The sequence below is a fragment of the Geotrypetes seraphini genome, chromosome 2 (genome assembly GCF_902459505.1).
Source record: "Geotrypetes seraphini chromosome 2, aGeoSer1.1, whole genome shotgun sequence".
NCBI lineage: Eukaryota > Metazoa > Chordata > Amphibia > Gymnophiona > Dermophiidae > Geotrypetes > Geotrypetes seraphini.
The window spans coordinates 20,623,725-20,651,435 of NC_047085.1; the positions used below are offsets into that span (position 1 = coordinate 20,623,725).

The following is a 27,711-nucleotide window of genomic DNA, read 5'->3' on the forward strand; positions in this document are numbered from 1 at the left end:
GTGATGTGTATATACTGTATGTACTTGTATTGCAAGACTTTACTTGTATATCAAGTTAAAATTTCATAAAATGTTTTGCTTGTCTTGCAAACCAAGTTACTTGCAATCCAAGATTTTACTGTATTTCAATTACCTGAAACAAACCCAGTTAAGCACAATGAAATGACAAATAAGCAGTATAAAATATTAACAATAGAGGTAATACTTTCCAAGATAAGAATTTTTTGAACAGAAATGTCTTTAAAGGTTTTTTTAAAACACTATATTGACCTACAGATCTAATTAGAATAAGAAGATCTTTCCAAATTAAAGGAGCCTGATAAAAAAAATGATCCCTTCCATTGAACGAATAGTCTAATTGTGTTTGATGAGGGAAATTAAAGATAGAATTGATTCTGTGCAACATGACCTGGTCTTCCTGCTAATAATGAAATGAATTCTACTAACTAATATGCTACCTGGCTGTATAGAATTTAAAAAATTCATAATGCAAAGCTTGAAATGAATTCATGTAATTACAAGTTTAATTTAATGAAATATGGTGTAATTCTATCATATTTAGAAATTGAAAAGATTACTCTCACTGCATTAATATTGTTATGAAGATTGTTTTTTTAAAATTGATTTTTATGTGATTTACATTCCTCCCTCCGTATTCGCGGTGGTTAGGGGCAGAGCCGGCCCGTGAATATTGAAAATTCCCGAATAACTTTTGGGCCAACTCTAAACCACCCCCGCCTCCCTCCTGCGTCTCCGGACGTTACCCGGTGGTCTAGCGGTGACGCGAGGCCGGAGCGATCTTCCGACACCCCTGCCCCGTGCAGAGCCGTCATCAAAAATGGCTGCCTGAGTTCCCGTTGTAGTCTCGTGAGACCATGGGAACTCGCAGCAGCCATTTTTAATGACGGCTCTGCACGAGGCAGGAGTGTAGGAAGATCGCTCCAGCCTCGCATCACCGCTAGACCACCAGGTAAGGTCCATTCACTAGAGGGGGTCCCGACACAAAAAACCGTAAATAATCGAAACCGTGGGTGCCGAAACTGCGACTAAGGAGGAAGGAGTGTATACATAGAAACATAGAAACATAGAAATAGATGGCAGATAAGGGCCCACGGCCCATCTAGTCTGCCCACCTTAATGTCCCTTCCCTTACCTTTGCCCTGTTTTTGTATTCCTCCCACAGTTGTAGATGGAGTGGATTATAAATGTTGTAAATAAATAACATGAGACATTTGCTATCACACATCATCGGAACTCGAGTTCACTGACCATCTGTCTTCCACCTTTCAGGATCTGAAAAAGTACGGGGCAACGACAGTGGTAAGGGTGTGTGACGTGACCTATGACAAGGCTCCACTGGAGAAGGACGGCATCACAGTAATGGTCAGTAGATTTGGACGATTCTCAAGCCCTGAAATAAATATAAACATTTCACTACAAATGCTACTAACTTTGGGTGGCTTTATCACAGCTATTGACGGGTTGGTCTTCAAATGGTACAGATGTTCTTTACAATGTGTGCACTGAACGTCTCGGCACTTAGGCCCGGATTCTCCAGAAGGTGCCGGGTTTTTTTATGAGACAGTAGGCGCCCAAACTCAGTAAAAAGAATGTCATTGAAACAACGTTTTTAACTGAGTTTCAAGACGCCGGAATCACACTTCCATAGGCGCTTCAGGCCACCTATGGGCGTGGCTAATGCCGGAAGTGACGTTAGGCAGTCTAAAGCGCCCACAGAGGCATGATTCACGTCGTAGGCAAGCGCTGGAAATGTAGGCCAGGAGCCTGCATTTTCAGTTCTGTACCCGGCATTGGTGGTGACCGTTTTTAAGGCGGCCATCAGCAGCGGCATTGGTTGAAGCAGGGGTCTCCAAAGTCCCCTCCTCGAGGGCCGAATCCAGTCAGGTCTTCGGGATTTCCCCAATGAATATGCATTGAAAGCAGTACATGCACGTAGACCTCATGCATATTCATTGGGGAAATCCCGAAGACCTGACTGGATTCGGCCCTCGAGGAGGGGACTTTGGAGACCCCTGGGTTAAAGAATCCCTGGGCCATAGTCATTATCGGGATATTTAGGACCCGATAGTCAGCTGAAGGCGCTCAGCGTTTTTCTGACCGCTACCAGCGTTATGCCTGGAAATTCAATGCTGAGCCGTGTCCGGGCTTCGCTTGAATTTCCACGTTTGTGGAGCCAGCTAAAGCGTAGCCGGTTAGGTTTGCTATTGGGGTTACCGCGTAAAGGCCCTCTTTTACAAAGGCGCGCTAAGCATTTTAGCGTGGATTTACCGTGCGCTAAATCAACGCACGCCCTAACCATTAACGCGTCCATAGGATAACATGCACGCGTTGGCGGCGTTTGGCGTGCGCTAAAAAGCTTAGCGCACTTTTGTAAAAGAGGGGATAAGCCGCGATAAAGGTTTTTACACCAGCCCAGGATGCGAAATGCTCCAGCGCTGCGCCGATGCTCATAAGAATTCTATGAGCATCAGAGCAGCGTCGGAGCATTTTGCGGTAGAAACCTCTGCCGTGTCTTAGTTAAAGGGAGGGGGGGAAGATAGGACTGACCTTTATACGGTCCTGTTTATGCTGTTAACCCGGATAGTTAAGTGCTAATGCTGACTGTCCGGACATTGGCACCTTCTCATGCTCAATGTTCAGCGCCAAAGCTAAGCGTGTGCTGGTTTCGATTGTTGAAGGAGCTGCCGCCCACTGCCAAGGTGGGCAGCGGCATTATCCCAGGACAAGCAGGCAGCATATTCTTAACGCATGGGTGACGTCACCGACGGAGCCCTCGGTACGGACCTTTTTAACTAGAAGTTTCTAGTTGGCCGCACCGCGCGTGCGCGAGTACCTTCCCGCCCGACGGAGGAGTGCGTGGTCCCCAGTTTCTTCATTTCCGCGGAGCGAAGAAGACGCGTGTGTTTTTTCAACGGCTGTTGAAACCACTTTTTGCCTTCCCGCTCGCGCTTTTTTCCCTATTTTTTCTTCTTTTGCCTTCGGGTTTCTTTTTCCTTTGATTTGTAAAAAAAAAAAAAAAAAAAACTTTGCTTTTTTTCCCCTTTTTTCGATTTTGCCCCGGCGGGGCCTGTTGCCATTATACAGGCCTCGGGGTTCGATTTTGCGGAGGCTGTTTTCCCCTTCATGCCCCCGCAGGTCGGTTTTAAAAAGTGCCAGCGGTGTGCACGCCCGATCTCCCTCACTGACCCACACAATTGGTGTTTGCAGTGTTTGGGTCCGGAGCATCGGGCGGACTCCTGCACCCGCTGTGCCACTCTTAAAAAGAGAACACTCAAAAACCGAAAAATTCAACAAACTCTTTTGTTCGGCACCGGGTCGGCGATGGACTCCTCGACATCGACAGCGGTACCACAGAAATCGGCACCCTCTACTTCGACACCGCCCGACCCCGCATCGGCGTCTCTGGCGCCAGGTAAGCCGGCTAAGAAGCCTCCCTCTTCCCTCGAGCGCCCTCCAACTACGGTGGCGACACTGACCTTGCCGGCCTCGCGCCGACCACGCAAGCGCTCCGCCCCGATTTCGGTGAGTGCCTCATCATCGGCCTCCTCATCGCCGGGGCGTGGAGCGGCATCTAAGGAACCGAAGCAAAAGAAAGCGGTTCCGATGCCACCCCTAGATGACCGTATTTCGGCCATCTTGAAAGTTCAACTCCAGGAACAGTTACAGCGACAGCTCGAGCACCTGTTGCCCACTATCCTGGCACCGCTCCTTCCGGTACCAGACCGGCCCGAGCCCCGTACCGAGCCCCCGGTATCCACCCCCTCGGTACCTATCAACACCTCCATGCCGATTCTTTCGGCTGAACAACTTCATACCCATCCGGTGGTTCACTCCCATACCACGACGGATCCTCCTCGGCACCAGGCAGAGCGTCATACTTCCCGGGACCGGGATCGACGCCGGTCCTCTTCTCCTGGTACCGTTTCGGTGCGCTCTGGAAAATCTTTATCCAAGACTCGCCATACCGCACCTTCCACCCCGGTGTCTCGACATGCACCAGAGGTCCGGGACCCTGACTTATGGGAGGAGTCCCCTCCCGGTACCGAGGAGGATCCCTCCTCATCTGATGAGGACCCGTCGGCACCCGATGCCACCTCCAAACCGGAGCAGTCCTCCTTTTCGAAATTTCTTAGGGAGATGGCTGCAGCCCTATCCCTTCCTCTAGAATCTGACTCAAAAAAATCTCAAGCCTTCCTGGAGGCTTTAGATTTTGAACAACCTCCTAAGGAGTTCCTCAAGCTTCCCGTGCATGACATCCTCCGGGAGACTTTTTACAAAAATTGGGAGAACCCCCTTACGGTACCGGGGGCCCCCCGTAAACTGGACAACCTTTATCGTGTCATCCCTATCCCAGGGTTCGACAAGTCTCAATTGCCCCATGAGTCCCTTCTTGTTGAATCCACCTTAAAGAAGACTCAGGGCTCCAGTGTCTATGCCTCTACCCCTCCTGGCAGAGAGGGTAAGACCATGGACAAGTTTGGCAAGAGGCTCTACCAGAATGCCATGCTGGCCAACAGGGCGAACAACTATTCATTCCATTTTTCCTTTTATATGAAACATTTGGTCCAACAGCTGTCCGCCCTCCAAAAGTACCTGCCGGAGCGCAAGGTCCCACTGTTCCAACAGCACATCTCTGGCCTTCTTCAATTGCGCAAGTTTATGGTCCACTCGATTTACGATTCATTCGAGCTCACCTCCCGTGCCTCTGCCATGGCCGTAGCCATGCGCCGCCTGGCCTGGCTGAGAGTCTCCGACCTGGACATCAATCACCAGGATCGTCTAGCCAACGCCCCCTGTCTCGGGGATGAACTTTTTGGAGAGTCACTGGATTCCACCACCCAGAAACTCTCCGCCCATGAAACCAGGTGGGACACCCTGATCAAGCCAAAGAAGAAGGCTCCACCTGCCCGACCTTATCGACCTCAGTCGTCTTATCAACGCAGGTTCTCAGCCAGGCCACTCAATCCGCCTCCTCAACAACCTCGGCGGCCCCGTCAACAACAGCACCATGCCCAGGCTCGTTCTCAGGCCACTCAACCCTCCAAGCCTCTTCAGCCTGCAAAGCAGTCTCAGCCCTTTTGACTCTTCTCTCCAGGGCATAGCCAGTCTTCCACCTTCGCTACCTCTTCCACAACCAATCGGAGGTCGTCTCACCATATTCTCCAGCCGTTGGGAGGTCATCACATCGGACCAGTGGGTCCTCAACATCATCCGCCACGGCTACTCTCTCAACTTCCAGACTCTTCCATCAGACAACCCTCCCGTAGAGTCTGCTTCACACTCCTCTCAAACCCCCCTCCTCCTGAGGGAGGTTCAATCCCTCCTCCTTCTCAATGCCATCGAAGAAGTACCTCCAGATCAATGGGGTCAGGGATTCTACTCCCGCTACTTCCTGGTACCCAAAAAGACGGGAGACCTCCGTCCCATTCTCGATCTCAGGGACCTCAACAAGTGTCTGGTAAAGGAGAAGTTCAGAATGCTCTCCCTTGCCACGCTCTACCCTCTTCTTTCTCAACACGACTGGCTATGTTCCCTGGACCTCAAAGAGGCCTACACTCACATCTCCATCAATCCGGCTTCTCGCCGCTATCTACGGTTTCAAGTATTGCACCGCCACTATCAGTACAAGGTGCTACCGTTTGGCCTCGCTTCCTCACCCAGAGTCTTCACCAAATGCCTCATAGTAGTTGCGGCCTTCCTCAGGTCTCACAACCTCCAGGTGTTCCCCTACTTGGACGATTGGTTGGTGAAAGCACCTTCATCTCAACTTGTGCTACAGGCTACTCATCACACCATCTCTCTCCTCCACCTCCTGGGGTTCGAGATCAACTACCCCAAGTCGCATTTGCTTCCCACCCAGCGACTCCAATTCATCGGAGCTGTTCTGGACACCACTCTAATGAGGGCTTTTCTTCCCTCCGATCGTCAGTGGACGCTGCTCCATCTCTGTCGTCAGGTGCTCAAACACCCCTCCATTCCTGCTCGACAGATGATGGTCCTCCTGGGACACATGGCATCGACAGTACATGTCCTTCCTCTAGCACGTCTCCACCTCCGCACGCCTCAATGGACTCTCGCCAACCAATGGTCACAGACTACGGATCTTCTTTCTCATCCCATCTCTGTGACATCATCTCTTCAGCAATCTCTCCAAAGGTGGTTGAACTCCTCAAATCTTTCCAGGGGTCTGCTCTTTCATCTGCCCCCCCACTCCATGATCATCACCACGGATGCGTCCCCCTATGCGTGGGGAGCTCACCTAGGAGATCTACGCACCCAGGGACTTTGGACCCCACAGGAGCGTCGTCATCACATCAATTTCCTGGAACTCAGAGCCATGTTCTACGCCCTCAAGGCTTTCCAACATCTTCTCTGCCCTCAGGTTCTTCTCCTGTGCACAGACAATCAAGTCGCCATGTACTACATAAACAAGCAAGGCGGCACCGGATCTCGCCCCCTTTGTTTGGAGGCTCTACGCATCTGGACCTGGGCCACGGCCCGCAATCTCTTCCTCAAGGCGGTCTATATCCAGGGCGAACAGAACTCCCTGGCCGACAATCTCAGCCGCATCCTTCAACCTCACGAGTGGACGTTGGACCCTCCGACTCTACTCTCCATCTTTGCTCGCTGGGGCACTCCGCAGGTGGACCTCTTTGCAGCACCTCACAATCATCAGCTGCCCCACTTCTGCTCCAGACTCTTCTCTCCTCACCGTCTGGCCCCGGATGCATTCCTCCTCGATTGGAGGGATCGATTCCTGTATGCCTTCCCTCCACTTCCTCTGATGTTGCGGACCTTGTCCAAGCTCCGCAAGGACAAAGCCACCATGATTCTCATCGCCCCTCGGTTGCCTCGTCAACACTGGTTCTCCCTCCTGCTACAACTCAGCTCCAGGGAGCCCATTCCTCTTCCTGTGTTTCCTACTCTACTTACACAGCAGCATCAGTCTCTACTGCACCCCAATCTGTCTTCGCTCCACCTGACAGCTTGGTTTCTCTCGGGCTGACCTCTCCAGAGAATCTATCTCAACCGGTCCGCCTCATTTTGGACGCCTCCAGGAAACCGGCCACCCTCCAATGTTACCATCAGAAGTGGACCAGATTCTCCTCGTGGTGTCTCCGGCATCATCATGAACCCACCTCTTTAGCGGTGGAACTTGTATTGGATTATTTGCTCTCGCTGTCCAATGCTGGCCTCAAGTCTACCTCCATCAGAGTCCACCTCAGTGCCATCACTGCGTTTCATGAGCCTATCCTCGGAAAACCCCTCACGGCTCATCCTCTGGTTTCCAGATTTATGAGAGGTCTCTTCAATATCAAGCCGCCTCTCAAGCCTCCTCCTGTCGTCTGGGACCTAAATGTGGTTTTATCTGCACTCATGAAACCTCCGTTTGAGCCTCTTGCCACAACTTCGCTCAGGCTTCTTACCTGGAAGGTGCTTTTCCTAATTGCCATCACCTCTGCCAGGAGAGTTAGCGAACTGCATGCACTGGTTGCTGACCCACCATTCACTGTTTTTCACCATGACAAGGTTGTTCTGCGTACCCACCCTAAATTCCTTCCCAAGGTGGTCTCGGCTTTTCACCTCAACCAGTCCATTGTGTTGCCCGTCTTCTTCCCTAAACCTCACTCGCATCCTGGGGAACAGGCGTTGCACACGCTGGATTGTAAGCGTGCCCTTGCTTACTACCTTGATCGTACCAGAGCTCACCGAGCATCCCCTCAGCTATTTTTGTCTTTCGATCCTAACCGTTTGGGTCGTCCTGTCTCCAAACGGACGCTTTCTAATTGGCTTGCTGCCTGTATTGCATTCTGCTATGCTCGGGCCGGTCTCTCACTAGAAGGAGCTGTCACGGCCCACAGAGTCCGAGCTATGGCTGCTTCTGTAGCTTTCCTCCGTTCCACGCCCATAGAGGAAATTTGCAAGGCAGCCACTTGGTCCTCAGTTCACACGTTCACTACTCACTACTGTCTGGATGCTTTCTCCAGACGGGATGGACACTTCGGCCAATCTGTGTTACAAAATTTATTTTCATAATGGCCAACCATCCCCCCTCCCTCTTTGTTTGCTTGGAGGTCACCCATGCGTTAAGAATATGCTGCCTGCTTGTCCTGGGATAAAGCACAGTTACTTACCGTAACAGGTGTTATCCAGGGACAGCAGGCAGATATTCTTACGTCCCACCCACCTCCCCGGGTTGGCTTCTTAGCTGGCTTATCCTAACTGGGGACCACGCACTCCTCCGTCGGGCGGGAAGGCACTCGCGCACGCGCGGTGCGGCCAACTAGAAACTTCTAGTTAAAAAGGTCCGTACCGAGGGCTCCGTCGGTGACGTCACCCATGCGTTAAGAATATCTGCCTGCTGTCCCTGGATAACACCTGTTACGGTAAGTAACTGTGCTTTCTTGGCAGGGCTGTGGAGTCGGAGTCGAGGAGTCGGAGTCGGAGGAAATTTCGGGTACCTGGAGTCGGAGTCTGAAGTACAAAAAACTGAGGCGTCGGAGTCGGAACATTTATCTACCGACTCCGTTTTTGAACTTGACATACCAATCACGAGCGATTCTTTCAGCTATAGCACCCACTATATACACAGCACAAAGGTTGCGAGCAGCTTCTGCCGCCTTAGAACCTTGATTAAAAGCAAAAAGAAGGTGGTGTCGAAAATGCTCATTTCTCTCAACTTGACATTCCATTTTAACGATCTGAAAATGAACCAGCGCTGAGGAGTCGGAGTCGGAGGAAATTTCGGGTACCTGGAGTCGGAGTCTGAAGTACAAAAAACTGAGGAGTCGGAGTCGGAACATTTATCTACCGACTCCACAGCCCTGATTCTTGGCACATTCAGGGGGATTTCTTCAGCTGGCTGGATATCCTATTCTGTGCTAAAAATGATTTATATTCCGCTCTATTCATTTCAGATTCGGAGCGGATTACATAAAATGAGATAAGTAAAGAATGTTAAGATGTCGCAGAGTTAGGGAAGGAAGCGATTAATTAGAGAGACATCTTTCGAATAGGTATGTCTTCGTGTTCTTCCGAAATACGGTATAGGTTGATGAGGATCTAATTGGTCAGGCTTTTTTTTTTTTTAATTGAGTGGAGGAGATGAGGCAGGCAGCAGAGGTGGGGAAGAAGGGGGGAGAGAACACATTTTGCCTGCCTAGTTTTTTTCCCTAGGCCCAACCAAAATTTGCTGTCTGGCTATACACTTCTCCCTCTTTATTCGCAGTTCCCGTATCTACGGTTTCATTTATTCATGATTTTTTGGCCTCTGACACCGCCCACCCCCCCCCCATAAAAAAAAACGTCATCACTAAAGTTTTTTCCTTTTACTGTCCGGTACAGAAACTTTCCAGCAAAAGAAAAAGCAAGTAACCTCTCCCGGCATCAACGCTGACGAGCGGAGGAAACGCAAATGGGTGACCCCGTCCATTATCTGCCTCGATTACATGAACCTCCAGGGGATATTAATGATAGAATTGGTTCACTACAGCGATAACGGTGCAGCCTTCAGAGTGAAACTAGGAGCCAATGAGATGATCTTGTTTCCCTGAGTATTGTCGGGGCACTGTTAAAAATACGCTTTTTTCTATGCAAAATCCAATATTACTGCAAATTAATGAGAACAGGAAGTAAAAAGCAAAGACAATTTAGGGGCTAATTTTAGGATTCGACGCAGTTCTAATTAGCATGTCCATATTTATCCAGATATCTTAACCCAACCCTTCCCCCTCCTCCTAGATAAATTCTCTCCCAAAACCTCCACTTAAATAATCTCTTTCTCCCCAAAACACCAACCAAGTATTCAGATCCCTGAAATATAACGTAATCTTATTTGTACTCTAACTGTTTAATCCGGTCAATGTCCAAATATCTAGAGATAGAATCTTTAAACATTTTAGTCCATTCTCTTATAATTTCGAAACTAGATTACTGTAATTCATTGTTTTTAAACATTACATATAAGGAACAAAGGCGACTACAAATTATACAAAATATCGCCATTAAATTAATCCATCATGGTAAGAAATACGACCACGTAACGCCTTACCTAATAAATTCGCATTGGTTACCTATTAACCAAAGAATAACATATAAAATAGCTTTATTAGTATTTAAAACAACAACTACCAATGAACCACAGTTCATTGACCGCCTTCTAATTCCACAAACCTCAAATCGTCTTCTCCGATCTAATACACAAGATCTATTAATGGTCCCCTCATTAAAAACAATAGGAACCAGACGCCACGACATCTTCTCAGTCAAGGCACCACTTGTTTGGAATACCCTTCCTTTGTACATTAGAAAAACTAAAGATCTCAACTCATTTAAAATTAATTTAAAAACATTCCTCTTTAAAGCTGCATTCAACCTCTAAATTCTCATTCTTCCATGTAAATATTAATTTCAGTCTCTCATACCCAAACCCTAATGTTTTTACCCTCCCCCCTTCAACCTTCTTTTTCTCCGCACTAGGAAACAAAAATTTTGTAACTTTTCCCTCTCGTTCTCTCCAATTCACTCCTGTTTTGTATAATCTGTCAGTATTGTCAGTTTGAAATTGCTCTGTTTTATTTATTGTAGAAATTTTATTAATATTTTAAATGTTTTACCCCAATTGTACATTTTATGTAATTCGCTTAGAAATATTAAGCGAACCATCAAATTTAAATAAAACTTGAAACTTGAAACTTGAACTGTAATCTATTTGTTATATCACACAGTAACGTACAGTCAATTTAATATCCAATTTGCAAGTTCTTCCGGAATTAATCCAGGTACCTCTCCTCCCTTGTAACCAAAAAAAAACCACACAAACAAAAAAAAAAACTGTTGTAACTTCACTGGAAATGTCCAGTTAGCTCTTTTGTAATCCGCCTTGAACTGCAAGGTATAGGCAGAATAGAAGTCCTTAATGTAATGTAATTGTTTTGTTGTCATCTGCATAGTTTGATATGCAAAATACGAATAGAATAAATAAATAAAAATAAATAATTTCCAATAGAATACATGGTGGCAAAACAAAGCAATAATGATCAAACACAAAACACAAGAAAACGACAAAGCCACAAAGAGAGGTGTCAGGTCAAAAGCGCGCCGGGACAAAGGCGCGCGCAGACAACTGAGCGCAACGCGGAGGCGCGCACCGAAGAAAATGACTGTTTTAAAGGGCTCCGACGGGGTGGGTGGGGGGGAACCTCCCCCACTTTACTTAATACAGATCGCGCTGCGTTGTGGGGGGTTTGGGGGGGTTGTAACCCCCCATTTTACGGAAAACTTGACTTTTTCCCTAAAAAACAGGGAAACAGTTAAGTTTCCAGTTAAATGAGGGCGGTTACAACCCCCCAAACCCCTCACAACACTGCCGCGATCTGTATTAAGTAAAGTGCGGGGGTTCCCTAACAAAACCCCCCGTCAGAGCCCCTAAAAACACTCTTTTTCTTCGGCGCGCGCCTCCGTCTTGCGCTCAGTTGTCGGCGCGCGCTTTTGTCTTCGGCGGTTTTGTCTATGAACCACAAAGAGACTTTTTCCTGTGTGGGCACCAGGTCGTTTTCGGAGCAACATACAGATATTCCAGTATTGAACTTTCAATACTAATATGAAAAAACTGCGAGTAACTTTTTTTTATACGTTATTCGTGGTTTCAGTAGTAAAAACGACGGCACTTTCCCCAAACCGCGAATAACATATAAAAAAGTTACTCACGGTTTTTTCATATTTGCGCCCATTGCCAGAACGCATCCTCCGTGAATACGGAGGGAGAAGTGTAGGACTGCTGAGAATGATTTTCATTTTTTGGATTTGAAAAAAATAGACTTTTTTTTTTCCTCAGTTAGGATTAAATGCCTTACTGCAGGCGGTATTCCTCTTCAGCATAACCTTATCACATGCACACATGGCGAGGATATTATATTTTTTTTGTCGGTTTAAATAGTGTAGTGATGACACATTAAGGGCTCTCGAGGCACAGAAGCCCATACCCGATCACCGGTAACTTGTTTTCATGCGTTTTGACACTCACACGGCATCCTGTGTTGAGTTGCTAAATTAAAATACATAACATCATCTACAAAACTGTTGGATGATTTAAGTTAGAAAACATTTGGCGATTTATATATGTGTCACAAAGTTCTGTTAAATAGGAAGATTGTGGGGCTGGACTGGAACGATGGAAAAGTTCATTTATGGAATGTGTCAGGAGAAAGACATTTCCAATATTTCACTTTGTTTTTCCGAGGATTTAGCAGAATGACCTTATGGTCCAAATTTCCACTCACTCACTGCATATTGTAACTTTTTTGTTCTTCTTATCCAGCGTAACCACGTTGATCTTTATATTTTATAAGTGCAGGAAAAGGTCAGCAATCGCATCGTCCCTCGATTTTCTCGTTCTGAAAGGCCACATTCGATACAGCTCCAGCCTTAGCCCTTCCTTGCGTGGCTAATGGTCCATTCTTCTGATCGATATAATGGCCTGCCTGTAAATTTTGAAATGTTACTGTATTTTCCAGAAGATACATTAGCAAGACCAAAACTTGCCTGTCTTTATTCCAGCTACAGCTACAACACACCAGAGACAATAGTCTATACAGGGCAGAGTAGTAAAGAGAAAGCAGATCACCAGTCTTGAAGAGGAGCGTGGTTTATTAAACCAAAGACCCGACATCGCCTCGTTTCGCCCATAGGCTGCATCAGGGGTTGAAACTACAACATAAACAATTGCAGAAATTCAAATTGAATTAAAACAATTAAAAACACATTAAATCATAAATAACCAAACAATACAGAAATACCATTAAAACCACAAAACATCCAATATAAAGACACAGAGACAAATTTTTCCCTGTTCCCCTGGGAACTTATTGTCCTGTCCCGTCCCTGCAAGTTCTTTTCCTGTCCCTTCCCCATTCCTTCAAGCTCCGTCCTCATCTGCACAAGCCTCAAACCCTTTAAAATCCTAAGTAGCAACATTCTAGAGCTCAGATTGTGATGTCATAATGCCTCATTCCACCAATGCCTAAACTCCGTCCTCATCTGCACAAGCCTCAAACACTTTAAAATCCAAAGTAGCAACATTCTAGAGCTCAGATTGTGATGTCATAATGCTTCATTCCACGAATGCCTAAGCTCCGTCCTCATCTGCACAAGCCTCAAACCCTTTAAAATCCTAAGTAGCAACATTCTAGAGCTCAGATTGTGATGTCATAATGCCTCATTCCACCAATGCCTAAACTCCGTCCTCATCTGCACAAGCCTCAAACCCTTTAAAATCCAAAGTAGCAACATTCTAGAGCTCAGATTGTGATGTCATAATGCTTCATTCCACCAATGCCTAAGCTCCGTCCTCCTCTGCACAAGCCTCAAACCCTTTAAAATCCTAAGTAGCAACATTCTAGAGCTCAGATTGTGATGTCATAATGCCTCATTCCACCAATGCCTAAACTCCGTCCTCATCTGCACAAGCCTCAAACCCTTTAAAATCCAAAGTAGCAACATTCTAGAGCTCAGATTGTGATGTCATAATGCTTCATTCCACCAATGCCTAAGCTCCGTCCTCCTCTGCACAAGCCTCAAACCCTTTAAAATCCTAAGTAGCAACATTCTAGAGCTCAGATTGTGATGTCATAATGCCTCATTCCACCAATGCCTAAGTTCTGTCCTCATCTGCACAAGCCTCAAACACTTTGAAATCGTAAGACAGAGCTTACAGGAATGGGGCAGGGACAGCAACAAAACTCACGGGGACGGGATGGGGAAATTGAGTTCCTGTGGGGACGGGGGAAAAAATAGTCCCCGTGCCATTCTCTAATTCAATATTAATAAAATCATGAAAATATTCACGTGCACGGGACTATCACACGTGTGTATATTAATATTTCATGAAAAATACAAACATAAGAACATAAGAACATAAGATATTAACTAGTTTTTTTTTTTCAAGTTTATTAGGATTTTATATACCGCCTATCAAGGTTATCTAAGCGGTTTTTACAATCAGGTACTCAAGCATTTTCCCTATCTGTCCCGGTGGGCTCACAATCTATCTAACGTACCTGGGGCTATGGAGGATTAAGTGACTTGCCCAGGGTCACAAGGAGCAGCACGGGGTTTGAACCCACAACCCCAGGGTGCTGAGGCTGTAGATCCAACCACTGCGCCACACACTCCTACAACTAGCTATATATGATCACACACATAGACGATAGAAGAGGTGAGATCATTTGCGGATAAAATACCTAAAATGCATAAATTACACGTGTGTATATTAATATTTCATGAAAAATACAAGTTAGATATTAACTAGCTATATATGATCACACACATAGACGATAGAAGAGGTGAGATCATTTGCGGATAAAATACCTAAAATGCATAAATTACATAGTCAAATAAAGAGCGCTTCAGTTGAATAGACTGTGCATCTATGCCCCATTTCTTTTTTATTAAAAAAAAAACAAACAAAAACCTGCATATCTATAGGGAATTGGTAATAAACTTTTTCCTATCAGTCAGCACATTTGTCCCCTCAGCCTGGAGAACAAAAAAAGTATAGCTCAAAAAACCCAGCTCTGCTTTAGAAAAAAGCAACCAAAAGAGAGCCCCCAGAAAATTCAGCTTAGCTACTTATTAGGGTTCAACAAAAACACAGAAAAATACCTCCAGATTATTATAAAAATACCGTATTTTTTTTTGCTCCATTAGACACACCTGACCATAAGACGCACCCTAGATTTAGAGGAGGAAAACAAGAAAAAAAACATTCTGAACCAAATTCTCCCTGCCAGGCTCTGCACCCAACCCCACCCTCCTTGCCAAGCTCTGCACCCTGTCCCCCCTTCCTGCCAGGCTCTGTACCCTGTCCCCCCTCTGGAGGTCTAGTGGTAGGCTGGGACAGGGCAGGTAGTGTCAGGGCAGCCAAGCCTAGATGCTGGCAGGCAGGTAGGGACGGGACAGGGCTGGTGAATGGGCAGGCAGGCCTCCCCCCCAACGGTGAGTGGGCAGGCAGGCAAGCAAGCCTCCCCCCCCATGCAGGCAGGCAGGCAACAGGAAAGCCCCAGCCTCTCCCTCCCTATTTTTAATTCGGCAGGGCAGGTATGCAGGTCCCAGCCTCTCCCTCCCTACCCCCCAAGCAGGCAGGCCCCGGCCTCTTCCCCCTCATCCCCCAGGCAGGCCCTGGCCCTCTTTTTCCTCCCTCCCTAACCCCTAGGCTGGCAGCGGGCAGGCCCCGGCCTATTCCTCCTCACCCCCCCAGGCAGGCAACAGACAGGCCCTGGCCCTCTTCCTCCTCCCTCCCTATCCCCCAGACAGGCTCCCTACCCCCCAGGCAGGCAGCAGGCAGGTCCCGGTCTCTTCCTCCTCACCCCCCAGGTAGGCAATAGGCAGACCCTGGCCCTCTTCCTCCTCCCTCCCTACCTCCCAGGGAGGCAGCAGGCAGGCCCCGGCCTCTTCCTCCTCACCCTCCAGGCAGGCCCTAGTCCTCTTTCTCCTCCCTGACGCTCCCCATGCATACCTTTTTTTTTACTTCTGGGCGCAGCACCTTGCTGAGAGTGGCGCACCAAGCTGGCTGCCTGGTTCCCGCCGCTTCCTCTGAGAACTTCCAGCTGCCTCCTCTTCCGTTCTCTCACATAGCGCGCACCAGGCTGCCTGCCTGGTCCCGCACTGCTTCCCGAATAGCTGTTCAGCGGTGGTACTCCAACAAATCCATGGTGCAGACACAGGAGGATTAATAGAAACTGGTGAGGGGGGAGAGGAGCCATCTTTAAGGGGTTAGAAGTAGAAACAGGATAGTGAAGGCTTGACTGGTAGGTATGGGATAGGAATTGGGATTGAGGCTGGCTGGGATAAAGTTTTGGGTTTTTTTTCTAATTCTATTTAAGAAATTTTTATATTTTTTTACAAGACAACACTTGAATAGCAAAGATTGAAATGAACAATACATTTCTTGAAGAGGTTAATTACATGTTTAAAATGAAATGGATGTAAAGGAATAAAGTATTTATCCTTCAGATTAGAAAAAGAAAAATATAAATTACATTATACAAAATCCCTCTCGAGTCCTCAACAAAGAGGGGAAAAAACAAGGCGCAATTCCAGAAGAAAAAATTTTTTTAAATCAAATTCTACTCGACGGCAATTTATCTGTACTATTATGGCGCCTCAGACTTGGAATTCACTCCCACTTTACTTAAGAGAGGAAAAGAACTTGGAAAAGTTTAAGAGCAAACTTGAATGCATCTTTAAAAAGAAAACTCTTAATATTTAATTGAATTGCCAACTGCTCTTCTGTTTATTTTTAAACCTTCTATTCAGCTTTGTCTTTCCCTTCCTGTTGTGCTTAACCTCTAATTGTTGACTCCTACATTACTTAGATTGTATTTCTTTCCTCGCCTTACCTATTGTTTCATTGAGTTCGTAAATGAGGTTTTGTTTTTGTTTTTTTATAAATCTTTATTGATATTTCAAACCTTATAATGTATACAATTTAAACATTAGAAAAAACTATATGAAAATACATTATTATTATCAAAATTATTACATTCATCAAATTTTAACCCCCTTCTCATCCTAATTATAATCAATAATCTTATATATTATACTATGAATATTATTAAAACAAATAATCCACCCCCCACTTTGCAAACTTAGTCCCTTGTTAGTTATGTGTGTTTATTTTATGTATATTTTAACTATGTACTTTGCTGATTTGTACATCGCTTAGAATTTGGAATAGGCGATTAATCAAATTGGAAATAAACCTGAAACTTTTGATTAGAATGGAAGTACCAAAGAGGCTGGGAGAAAGTTGAAAGAGAGAGTGTGTTGGGGAGAAGAGCTCGGAAACCAGGATAGAGATTGTGTGTGTGGATAGGAATGAGTTAGAATATTTAGGGGATAGAATTTATTTTAGTAACATAAATAGCTGCGAATGCAGTAGAGCAGCCAAGTTGACTCTTTCAGAGGGGGAATCCCTCGGGACAGCCATGCCATTGGCGGAGGACTCCCCCCACCCCTTACCCTGCCCAATGTGCTGTCTTCCTTTTCCAGGAAAGATCTTGGCTCTAGAAAAATAGTAAAGTTCACTGCACTAAAGCTTAGCGTGCACATGATATCGAAAAGACACGGGTTTGTCCGTACTAAAATTAGCATGTGCCCTTATGTACATGTAAAAAAAAGAAACACCATATGCAAACACAGCTTTGCTTGTGCATGGAAAATGGGACGATCTGATCCTGTCCAAAGAACTAAGGCTTAAACTTGAACACCTGTGTTGGACCTAGCGTTTGATCGTTTAGCTTTCGCGCTGTTTCAACGCGGCTGACAAGATTCACGGGTGGGGGGGGGGATTACTAGTGGAGAAGATGGAGCTTTGTCTACAGATGAAGCAGGATATGTAAAGCGGAGAGAGAGACAGTGGGACGGAGAGGCAAATGTAAACACTATGAAAAAAGATTATGTAAAGGTTTACTAGTGACAACTTCCAGTTGGCCATCACGGCGTAAGGAGTTGAATAGCTATGTCGAATGGTGATAGTGGGTGTTAACAGGTGTGGCAGGGATGCTCAGCTGGTCACTTGACAACCGGCCAAGGTACCCTGCCGTAATGTGCAGGTGTGTGGCCCAAAGAAAAACAATAGTCAAAGGCATACACAGTGTCTCCCACGCCCACTGTTGTGGAAAACTCTGAGCCAATTGATGTGGTGTATCTAGATTTTCAGAAAGCTTTCAATAAAAGTTCCTCTTGAGAAAATTAAAGAGTCATGGGATAGGTGGCAAAGTTCAATTGTGGATTAGGAATTGGATATCGAATAGAAAATAAGAACATAACATAAGATTTGCCGCTGATGGGTCTGACAAGTGGTCCATTTTGCCCAGCAGTCTACTCACGTGGTGGCCCTTAGGTTAAAGACCAGTGCCCCATTTGAGTCTAGCCTTATCTGCGTATGTTCTGGTCCAGCAGGAACTTATCTAACCTTTTCTTGAATCCCTGTAGGGTGCTTTCCCCTATAATAGCCTCTGGAAGAGCGTTCCAGATTTCTACCACTCTCTGGGTGAAGAAGAATGTCCTTACGTTTGTAAGGAATCTATCCCCTTTTAACTTTAGAAAACAGAGGTTAGGGTTAAATGGTCATTTTTCTCAATGGAGGAGAGTAAACAGTGGAGTGCCACAGGGGTTTGTACTGGGACCGGTGCTATTTAACTTATTTATAAATGATCTGGAAATTGGAACGACGAGTGAGGTGATTAAATATGCAGATGACCCGAAACTGTTCAAGTTGTTAAAACGCATGCGGATTGTAAAAATAAAATTGCAGGTGGACCTTAGGAAATTGGAAGACTGGGTGTCCCAAGTGACAGATGGAATTTAATGTGGGCAAATGCAAAGTGATGCACATTGACCAGGTACTAGGGACCTGGATTGGCCACCGTGAGAATGGGCTACTGGGCTTGATGGCCCATTGGTCTGACCCAGTGAGGCTATTCTTATGTTCTTATTACTAGCAGGCTCACAGTTCTTTCAAAAACATCAAACCTGTCAGGATAATAATGTTTCAATTAAGTCAGAGGGCCAAAGCAAACTATCTCCACAAAAATGGATTTTACTTTTCTAGTCCACAAAGTCCTGGTTAGAACGTTTTGAATAGTCCCAGCCCCCACACTAGGTCTCAGTTTGCCTAAGGAAAAAAATCCCCACAAACTTTTCTTTTTCTGGCTAGCAGCAACTCTATAGCTCAAACAGTTAAATTCTCAGCCTTCAGTGCCACGCCCAGGTGGCTCAGGAAAAAAAGCCGTGCAGCACAGAATAATGTCCAAAAGAGAAAAACAGAAAAATAGTCTAACCTGCCATTGGGCTGTTAGCACAAGTCCACACTTTCCTTAGCATTGAGGTCTTGGCAAGAGAAATTCTCCGGGTCAATTTCAGGATCTTGCCGGTTGCTTACCTTGTGGCTCTCTTTTCTCAGGCTTTAATTCCTCAAACATTTCCCAGTCACTCACACAGTGTTGGGTCCTTCTCCCAGCTGAGCTACCGGTCGATCGCGATCGACGTGTTGGGCACCCCTGTTGTAAAGGAAAGAACGAGCAATAGAAAAAAACAAAAGGGAAGGGGAAAACAGATATCAGCCAGAAAGGTAACCTTTTCCTATAGCTGCCGTGCTATTTCTTTGGGATGATACTGCTGTTTGCCAGGGGCCAGGATCCGGGATGTCACTGCTTGCATTGACAGACTCATCAAGCCCCGAGACCACTTCCCCATGGTTCTAATCCACGTCGGAACCAACGACACCGCAAGGAGCAGCCCGGACAGCATACCTGAAGACTTCAGGGCCCTGGGGGAGAAGCTGAGGAGGATGGATGCGCAGGTAGTCTTCTCCTCGATTCTCCCAGTGAGGGGCAAGGGCAGAGCCAGAGAGGATCGAATACAAAGGGCGAACGACTGGCTGCGAGGATGGTGCAAGGAGATGAACTTCGGGTTTCTGCACCATGGAGAAGCATTGCAAGGACTACAGGGACACGACGGGCTACACCTAACCAGAAGAGGGAAGAATGTCCTTGGACACCGCCTAGCCCGCCTACTCCACAGGGCTTTAAACTAGGTAAGTCGGGGGAGGGTACAGGCACAAACAACATACCAGGCGAACTAAAATGCCAATACATTTATGAGGCTGAGGAAAGTAGACACAGAAATTCTGGGTCAGGGGTGAGTGCACACACTTTTGAGTCGGGAGTAGGGTCACATCATATTTATGGGTCACATTGTAATTCCGGGTCTAGGGGGAGTACACACTGTAGTTCTGGGTATATGGGGAGTACACATTGTGGTTCTGAGCCTCAGGAAAGCACAAATAACACAAACAATGCTAAAGGTGTTCAAATAGCTCAAACAGGAATATCCCCACTGAGACATAACAAAAATATAACATGGAGGGCTATGTACGTCAACGCACACAGTTTAGGAAACAAGATCCTGGAATTGGAAACAGAAATAAGGAATGCCGACCTGGATGTGGTGGCGATATCCGAAACCTGGCTCACAGACTCCCACGGGTGGGACATGGTCATACCGGGTTACAACTTGCTTCGCCGGGACAGAGAGGGTAGGAAGGGAGGGGGTGTAGCATTATATACTAAAGATGACATTAAGGTCACGAAAATCTCAGATGTCCAGTATACTGGGGAATCCCTTTGGGTTAATTTGGCCAGAGGGAAGGACAAATGCTTGTATCTTGGCGTAATTTACAGACCCCCAAGACAACAGGATGACCTGGATATAGAAATAATCGAAGATATAGAAAATATCACCTTGCGTGGGGACACAGTATTGCTAGGTGACTTCAACATGCCTGATGTGGATTGGGTTATACTTACCTCTGCTTCCGGCAGCAGCAGGAGGCTATTAAACTCTATGAAAGGAGCAAGCCTCAAGCAACTGGTGTTGGAACCGACAAGGGATCAGGCAATACTGGACCTGATACTTACCAATGGAGAAAGTGTCACAGAGGTCTCGGTGGGCGACACATTGGCCTCCAGTGACCACAACATGGTATGGTTCAATATCAGGAAATGTTTCACTAAATCTACTACACTAACCAAAGTCCTCAAATTCAAGGACACAAATTTCAAAGAAATGGGAGACTTCGTTCACCAGGCGCTACAAAGCCAAGAAGAAACCGATAACGTGGAAGACATGTGGTCGACTTTGAAAGCAACCATACAAGAAGCAACAAACCGCTATGTAAAATCAGTAAGTAAACGGCGAAGGAACAATAAGCCACAGTGGTTTACTGCGGAGATCTCAGACCTGATCAAGGAGAAGAAAAAAGCATTCATCTCTTACAAACAATCAGGGAAGCAGGACTCTAGAGCAGACTACCTGGCCAAATCAAAAGCCGTCAAAACAGCAGTCAGGGAGGCTAAATTCCTCATGGAGGAGTCTCTAGCAAAGAACATCCAGAAGGGAGATAAATCCTTCTTCAGGTATATCAGTGATAGAAGAAAAAAACTCAGGCGGGATTGTACGTCTTAGGAAACCAGACGGAGACTATGTGGAAAAGGATTCGGAAAAAGCCCAACTATTAAATGAATACTTCTGCTCAGTCTTCACCCAATCCAACCTGATCAGCTTCTTTGACTGGGTAACGGGGAAGCTGGATATTGGGGAGTCCCTGGACATCGTGTACCTGGACTTTAGCAAAGCATTCGATAGCGTACCACACCGCAGGTTTCTGAGCAAGATGAGTTCTATAGGATTAGGTAACACATTGACGAAATGGGTTGGGAGCTGGCTTGGAGGTAGGCTCCAAAGGGTGGTGGTGAACGGCACCCCCTCCGAAATGACGGAGGTGATTAGTGGAGTACCACAGGGCTCAGTCTTGGGCCCAATCCTATTCAACATCTTTATAAGAGACTTGGCAGAAGGGCTTCGAGGTAAAATAACATTATTCGCCGATGACGCCAAACTGAGTAATGTAGTGGGCAAATGCACAACAGACGAAGATTCAGTGCCCGACAACATGATGCACGACCTACTCCTACTGGAGCGATGGTCTAGGACATGGCAACTCAACTTCAATGCCAAAAAATGCAAAGTTATGCACCTGGGCAGCCAGAATCCATGCAAGTCTTATACCCTTAATGGCGAGATCCTAGCAAAAACGGTAGCAGAACGAGACTTGGGGGTAATCGTCAGTGAGGACATGAAGTCTGCCAATCAAGTGGAGCAGGCTTCGTCCAAGGCAAGACAAATCATGGGCTGCATACGAAGGGGTTTCGTCAGTCGTAAGGCGGAAGTCATTATGCCATTATCCATGGTGAGGCCCCACCTGGAATACTGTGTGCAATTCTGGAGGCCGCATTATCGCAAGGATGTGCTGAGACTGGAGTCGGTGCAAAGAATGGCCATCCGGATGGTCTCGGGACTCAAGGATCTACCATATGTAAAACGGCTTGACAAATTACAGCTATACTTGCTCGAGGAGCGCAGAGAGAGGGGGACATGATCGAGACGTTCAAGTATCTTACGGGCCGCATCGAGGCGGAGGAAGATATCTTCTTTTTCAAGGGTCCCACGACAACAAGAGGGCATCCGTTGAAAATCAGGGGCGGGAAACTACGAGGTGACACCAGGAAATTCTTTTTCACTGAAAGAGTGGTTGATCGCTGGAATAGTCTTCCACTACAGGTGATTGAGGCCAGCAGCGTGCCTGATTTTAAGGCCAAATGGGATCGGCACATGGGATCTCTTCACAGGGCAAAGGTAGGGGAGGGACATTAAGGTGGGCAGACTAGATGGGCCGTGGGCCCTTATCTGCCGTCTATTTCTATGTTTCTATGTTTCTATACAGCATTAGGACTTAAGAGTTGCCATACCGGGACAGACCAAAGGTCCATCAAGCTGCTTATCCTGTTTCCAAAAGTGGCCACCCCAGGGTCACAAGTACCTGGCAAGATCCCCAAAAGCCCACTTAGTCCATCACCACTGTCTTTCATAAGACGTAACAAGGGAATAACTTTTATTTTTGTGGGAATAAAAGGAATATGGTGTTACTCTCTATTCCTCGTTCAATCAGAGCTGCTGAAGAGAAGCAATTTTAAAGATATTTTCCAGACCGTGGCATCAAAGACTGGCGCAACCCCTCCTGCTGCCCCTTATCCTTCTAATAAAAGAGCATATTAATTCTGGTGACTGCAGGGCTTAAGAGCATAAGAATAGCCTTACTGGGTCAGACCAATGGGCCATCAAGCCCAGTAGCCCATTCTCATGGTGGCCAAGCCAGGTCACTAATACCTGGCCAAAACCCAAGGAGTAGCAACATTCCATTCAGAACCCTAAAGAATAGCAAGGTTCTGGAATCCCAAAGAGTAACAAAAGATTCCGGAACCCCAGAGTAGCAACATTCGTGCTACCGATCCAGGGCAAGCAGTGGCTTCCCCCATGTCTCTCTCGATAACAGACTATGGACTTTTCCTCCAGGAACTTGTCCAAACCTTTCGTAAAACCAGCTACGCTATCCGCTCATACCACAACCTCTGGCTGGAGGAGAAGGGCAAAATTCAGCTATTGCCTACTCTTGATCCAGTCCAGCTGGCACAGAAACCTATATTAAGAATTTAAACAATTTTCCAGCTTTCAGGGCTGTACTTTTTAACTTCAGCCCCCTGGCTGTACTTGTTCTTTAGTTTTCTCTCTGTCCACCAAGCGTAGCAGTCTCTGGCAGCATCCCTGAGCCAATATGGTGCCGGCAACCGTTGCCTGCCAAGCTTGGCTAAGTCTTCAGCTGACATAGCTTGAGGCTTCTCATCAGCTAGAATATTAATATTTTATATTTACATTAGAGGCTCTGGCAGAGAACCATTTACAAAGTATGTTTTCTTTCCAATTAATGTTTCCAAACTAATAAAGTGTTTTTTTGATTTGTAAATGGGTCTCTCAAAAAGCCTTTAATTCAGTAGCATAATTAAATGAAATAACTACTGTACTTCTGAAGTTTGGGGGGGAGGGGAGGGCGGGGACGGGCAGGGATGGATTCGATTCCAGCAGGGACAGGTTTGATTTCTGTCCCCACGCAACTCTCTAGTAGTATCGCTCACACTAGATCTGGCTCTGTTGACGATGGGTGCCAAAAAAAGTCTACAAATTTGGGTTCGTAGTCATTCGCGCGCGGGACTTCGGCGCGCCGACATTGCAGTGCAGACAATTCGGCGCAAGACCCCAGCGCGCCACCTAAAAATTTACTTTTAAAGAGCTCAACATGGGGTGTGAGTGGGACCCCCCCACACAGTTTAATTCATACTCTTCGTGCTGCCGTTGGGGGAGGGGGGGGTTGGGGGGTTGGAACCCTCCATTATAGAGTAAACTTTTTTTTTTTTTTTTAGGAAAAAGTTAAGTTTTCTCTATAATGTGGGGGGTTGCACCCCCCACCCCAACAGCAGCATGAAGAGTATGAAGTAAACTGGGGGGGTTCCCCACTCACACCCCACGTCGGAGCTCTTTAAAAGTAACTTTTTAGGCGGCGCGCTGGGGGTCTTGCGCCGAATTGTCTGCGCTACAATGTCGGCGCGCCGAAGTCTCGTGCGCTTTTGTCCCGTCGCCACAAATTTGGACCATGGTTCCAAAATAGGTCCCCTAAGGCAGGGATGTCAAAGTCCCTCCTCGAGGGCCGCAATCCAGTCGGGTTTTCTGGATTTCCCCATGAATATGCATGAGATCTATTAGAATACAATGAAAGCAGTGCATGCAAATAGATCTCATGCATATTCATGGGGGGACATCCTGAAAACTCGACTGGATTGCGGCCCTCGAGGAGGGACTTTTGACACCCCTGCCCTAAGGGATAAAGCGGGCCATCCTGGAGGATTAACAGCTGACTTGTGCGCTTTTGCAGCTGTAAAAATAAAAACCCCAACAACTTCTCTCTTTGTAATGTGGGGGAGAGGGAGTGCAGTGATTAGAGCCAGAGCCTCAGCACCCTGAGGTTGTGGGTTCAAATCCCACACTGCTCCTTGTGACCTGGGCAAGTCCTATTGCCCCAGAAACATTAGATAGAGTGTGAGCCCACCGGGACAGTTAGGGAAAAATGCTAAAGTGCCTCAATGTATACCATTTAGGCTATAAGTGGTATATAAATGCTAAAAATAAAAAATAATTGCATGTAAGTTCCACAATTTCCAAAATATGGGCTACACAGGTTCTCCGGTAAGATCTGATACCAGTCAGTCTTTTGCAGACATTCTTTGGGTTCATAGACAGTAACGCGGAAGACAAAGGCGCGCGCCGACAACTGAGCGCAAGATGGAGGCGCGCGCTGAAGAAAAAGACTGTTTTTAGGGGCTGCGACGGGGGGTTTTGTTGGGGAGCCCCCCCCCACTTTACTTAATACATATCGCGGCGGCGTTGGGGGGGGTTTGGGGGGTTGTAACCCCCCACATTTTTGTGAAAACGTAACTTTTTCCCTAAAAACGGGGAAAATGTTAAGTTTTCAGTAAAATGTGGGGGTTACAAACCCCCCACAACGCAGCGCGATCTGTATTAAGTAAAGTGGGGGGGTTCACCCCCACACCCCCCGTCGTAGCCCCTAAAAACAGTCTTTTTCTTCGGCGCGCGCCTCCGCGTTGCGCTCAGTTGTCTGCTCGCGCCTTTGTCCCGGTGCGCTTTTGACCTGACACCTATTCTTTGAGCTCAGAACTGCACTGTGTGTTATTTTGGACCCCCATAGCCCCACCCTTATCGGCTGATTTAATGACTAAGCGTGGATCAGATTGTAAAAATGTTAAAAGCTGAAAACTGAGAATGAGTCAAATACCTATAACTCTTATTACCCTTAGCAATCATTTTGTCAATGTCCCTAGGCAAGAAGAGTGTGGAAAAATGTTGGAGCAAATGTATTGAGTCATGCATTTGGGCTGCAAAAACCCGAGGGATCGGTACAATTTAGGGGGTGAAGAACTTGTATGCACGACGGAAGAGCGGGACTTGGGTGGGATTGTATGTGATGATCTTAAGGTGGCCAAAAAGGTTGAAAAGCTGATGGCAAAAGCGAGAAGGATGGTAGAGTACATAGGGAGAGGAATGGCCAGTAGGAAAAAGGAGGTACTGATGCCTCTATATAAGACTCTGGTGAGACCTTAGAATATTGTGTACAATTCTGGAGGCCAGATCTTCAAAAAGATATAAAAAAGGATGGAGTCAGTCCAGAGGAAGGGGCTACCAAAATGGTATGTGGTCTTCATCATAAGGCGTATGGGGACAGACTTAAAGATTTCAATCTGTATACTTTGGAGGAAAGGCGGGAGAGGGGAGATATGATAGAGATGTTTAAATACCTACATAATGTAAATGCGCATGAGTCGAATCTCTTTCAATTGAAAGGAAACTCTGCAATGAGAGGGCACAGGATGAAGTTAAGAGGTGATAGGCTCAGGAGCAATCTAAGGAAATACTTTTTTACCGAAAGGGTGGTGGATGCATGGAACAGTCTCCCAGAAGAGGTGGTGGAGACAGAGACTGTCTGAATTCAAAAGGGCCTGGGATAGGCACATGGGATATCTTGGAAGGAGAAAGAGATAATGGTTACTGCGGATGGGCAGACTGGATGGGCCATTTGGCCTTTATCTGCCATCATGTTTGTAAAAGGAGAGTATGTTGAAAATAAATGTTGTCGCCCCCCCCCAAGCCCCCCCCAAAAAAAAAACCAAACATTTCAGGGAGGGTGTGCCTGTAACTTACAGAATTCTGTATTTTATGGTAGAGAGAAGCTTTTGAATTCTGTTGTACAGATAAGAATCTGCAGTTGCAAAGTGTGTTGCACCGACCCATCTTCTGACTCCTGTTTCAGTAACAACTTCCTAAAATGTTGCCCTGCATTCAAAGCTTAAATTCTTCTTGCAACAGCAGTGCTCCAGATGAACAGGCTATGCAGGCAGACGTCATGCTGGGTTTTGGGAAGGATGCCTGTTCGGAAGTTGTCATTCTTGGCTTTAGAAGAGTGTCTGTTTTCTTGTGCATTCCCATCGCCCGTGGGTGTAGCTGGCGGTGCGTCAGCCGGCACTTTCTTTTCCCACCCATTCTCAGTAAAACATCTGAAAAGCGACGACTGCCAGCTTTCACATATGTTTCTAGTTTGTGGATTCAGGGTATTCGCTCACTCCCCTCCCTCTCATGCTGTAATGATGGGGCTTGGGAATGAGATGGATCACTTTCTAGAAATGAACCTTCAAACAGTTTCTTGCATCAAATATTGCCAGCCGTGTTTTAGGCCGTTTAAGGACAGGTACAGGAGTCTCTTATAGAAACGGTCAACATTTTTATTATTATCAACATATTATTAAGGCATTAACGTAGAACTAAATGTTTTCCAGAGAAAGGAAAATGGTAAAACCAGAGGGCCTAATTTGAGGTTGAGAGGTGGTAGACTCAAGAGTAATATTAAGAAATTCTTCTTAATGGAGAGGGTGGTTGATGCGTGAAATACGCTCCCGAGGGAGGTGGTGGAGAGGAAAACGGTGCCAAGAGTTCAAACAAGCGTGGGATGAACACAGAGGATCTCTAATCAGAAAATAATGGGTATACATTGAAGGAACTAAGGCCAGTACTGGGCAGGCTGGCACGGCCTGTGTCCCGTATATGGACATTCAGTTGAGGACGGGCTGGGGAGGACTTTGATGGTTAGGATGGTTTAGATGGGCTGGAGTGAGCTTTGACGGAGACTCTAGTACAGGGGTGCCCAATAGGTTAATCGCGATCGACCGGTAGATCGCCAAGGCAAAATGAGTCGATCGCGGAGCCCACCCCGGCCTCCGTGATAGACTAAGTTTGTCTTGGCGATCTACCGGGCCGATCAGCCTTCCTCTCCCAAAAGTCAATTCTGCCGTCGAAGAGGAAGTTCTGGCCAGCCAATCACTGCCTGGCTGGGCCGGAACTTCCTCTCCGACGGCAGAATTGACGTTGGGGAGAGGAATGCTGGTCAGCCTGACGCAGGGAAGCAGGGAGAGCTTTGGGTGGCGGCGGCAGATTTGGGGCCTGTTATTGGATGGTGGCGGCGGCGGCTTGGGGGCCTGTTCCCCGAAGGCAGTGGCTTGGGGGAGGGCAGAGAGAAAGACAGAAAGAGGGCAGGCAGAGGGACAGAAGGAAAGAAGAGAAACAGAAAAAAATGAAAGGGGGCATGAAGAGAGAAAAAAAGAAAGGGAGGCA

The 27,711-nt window shown here is 46.6% G+C and overlaps 1 protein-coding gene across 2 annotated transcripts in view; it reads left to right on the forward strand.

Annotated features, from left to right (window-relative positions):
• Positions 1-27,711, forward strand: part of PTP4A3 (protein tyrosine phosphatase 4A3) — a 224,017-nt gene that overhangs the window by 129,034 nt on the left and 67,272 nt on the right. For both annotated transcript variants that reach the window (XM_033933157.1, XM_033933158.1), the window contains exon 4: positions 1,291-1,383. In XM_033933157.1, coding sequence (XP_033789048.1) covers positions 1,291-1,383 — 93 coding nt within the window. The remainder of the gene's footprint in view (positions 1-1,290; positions 1,384-27,711) is intronic.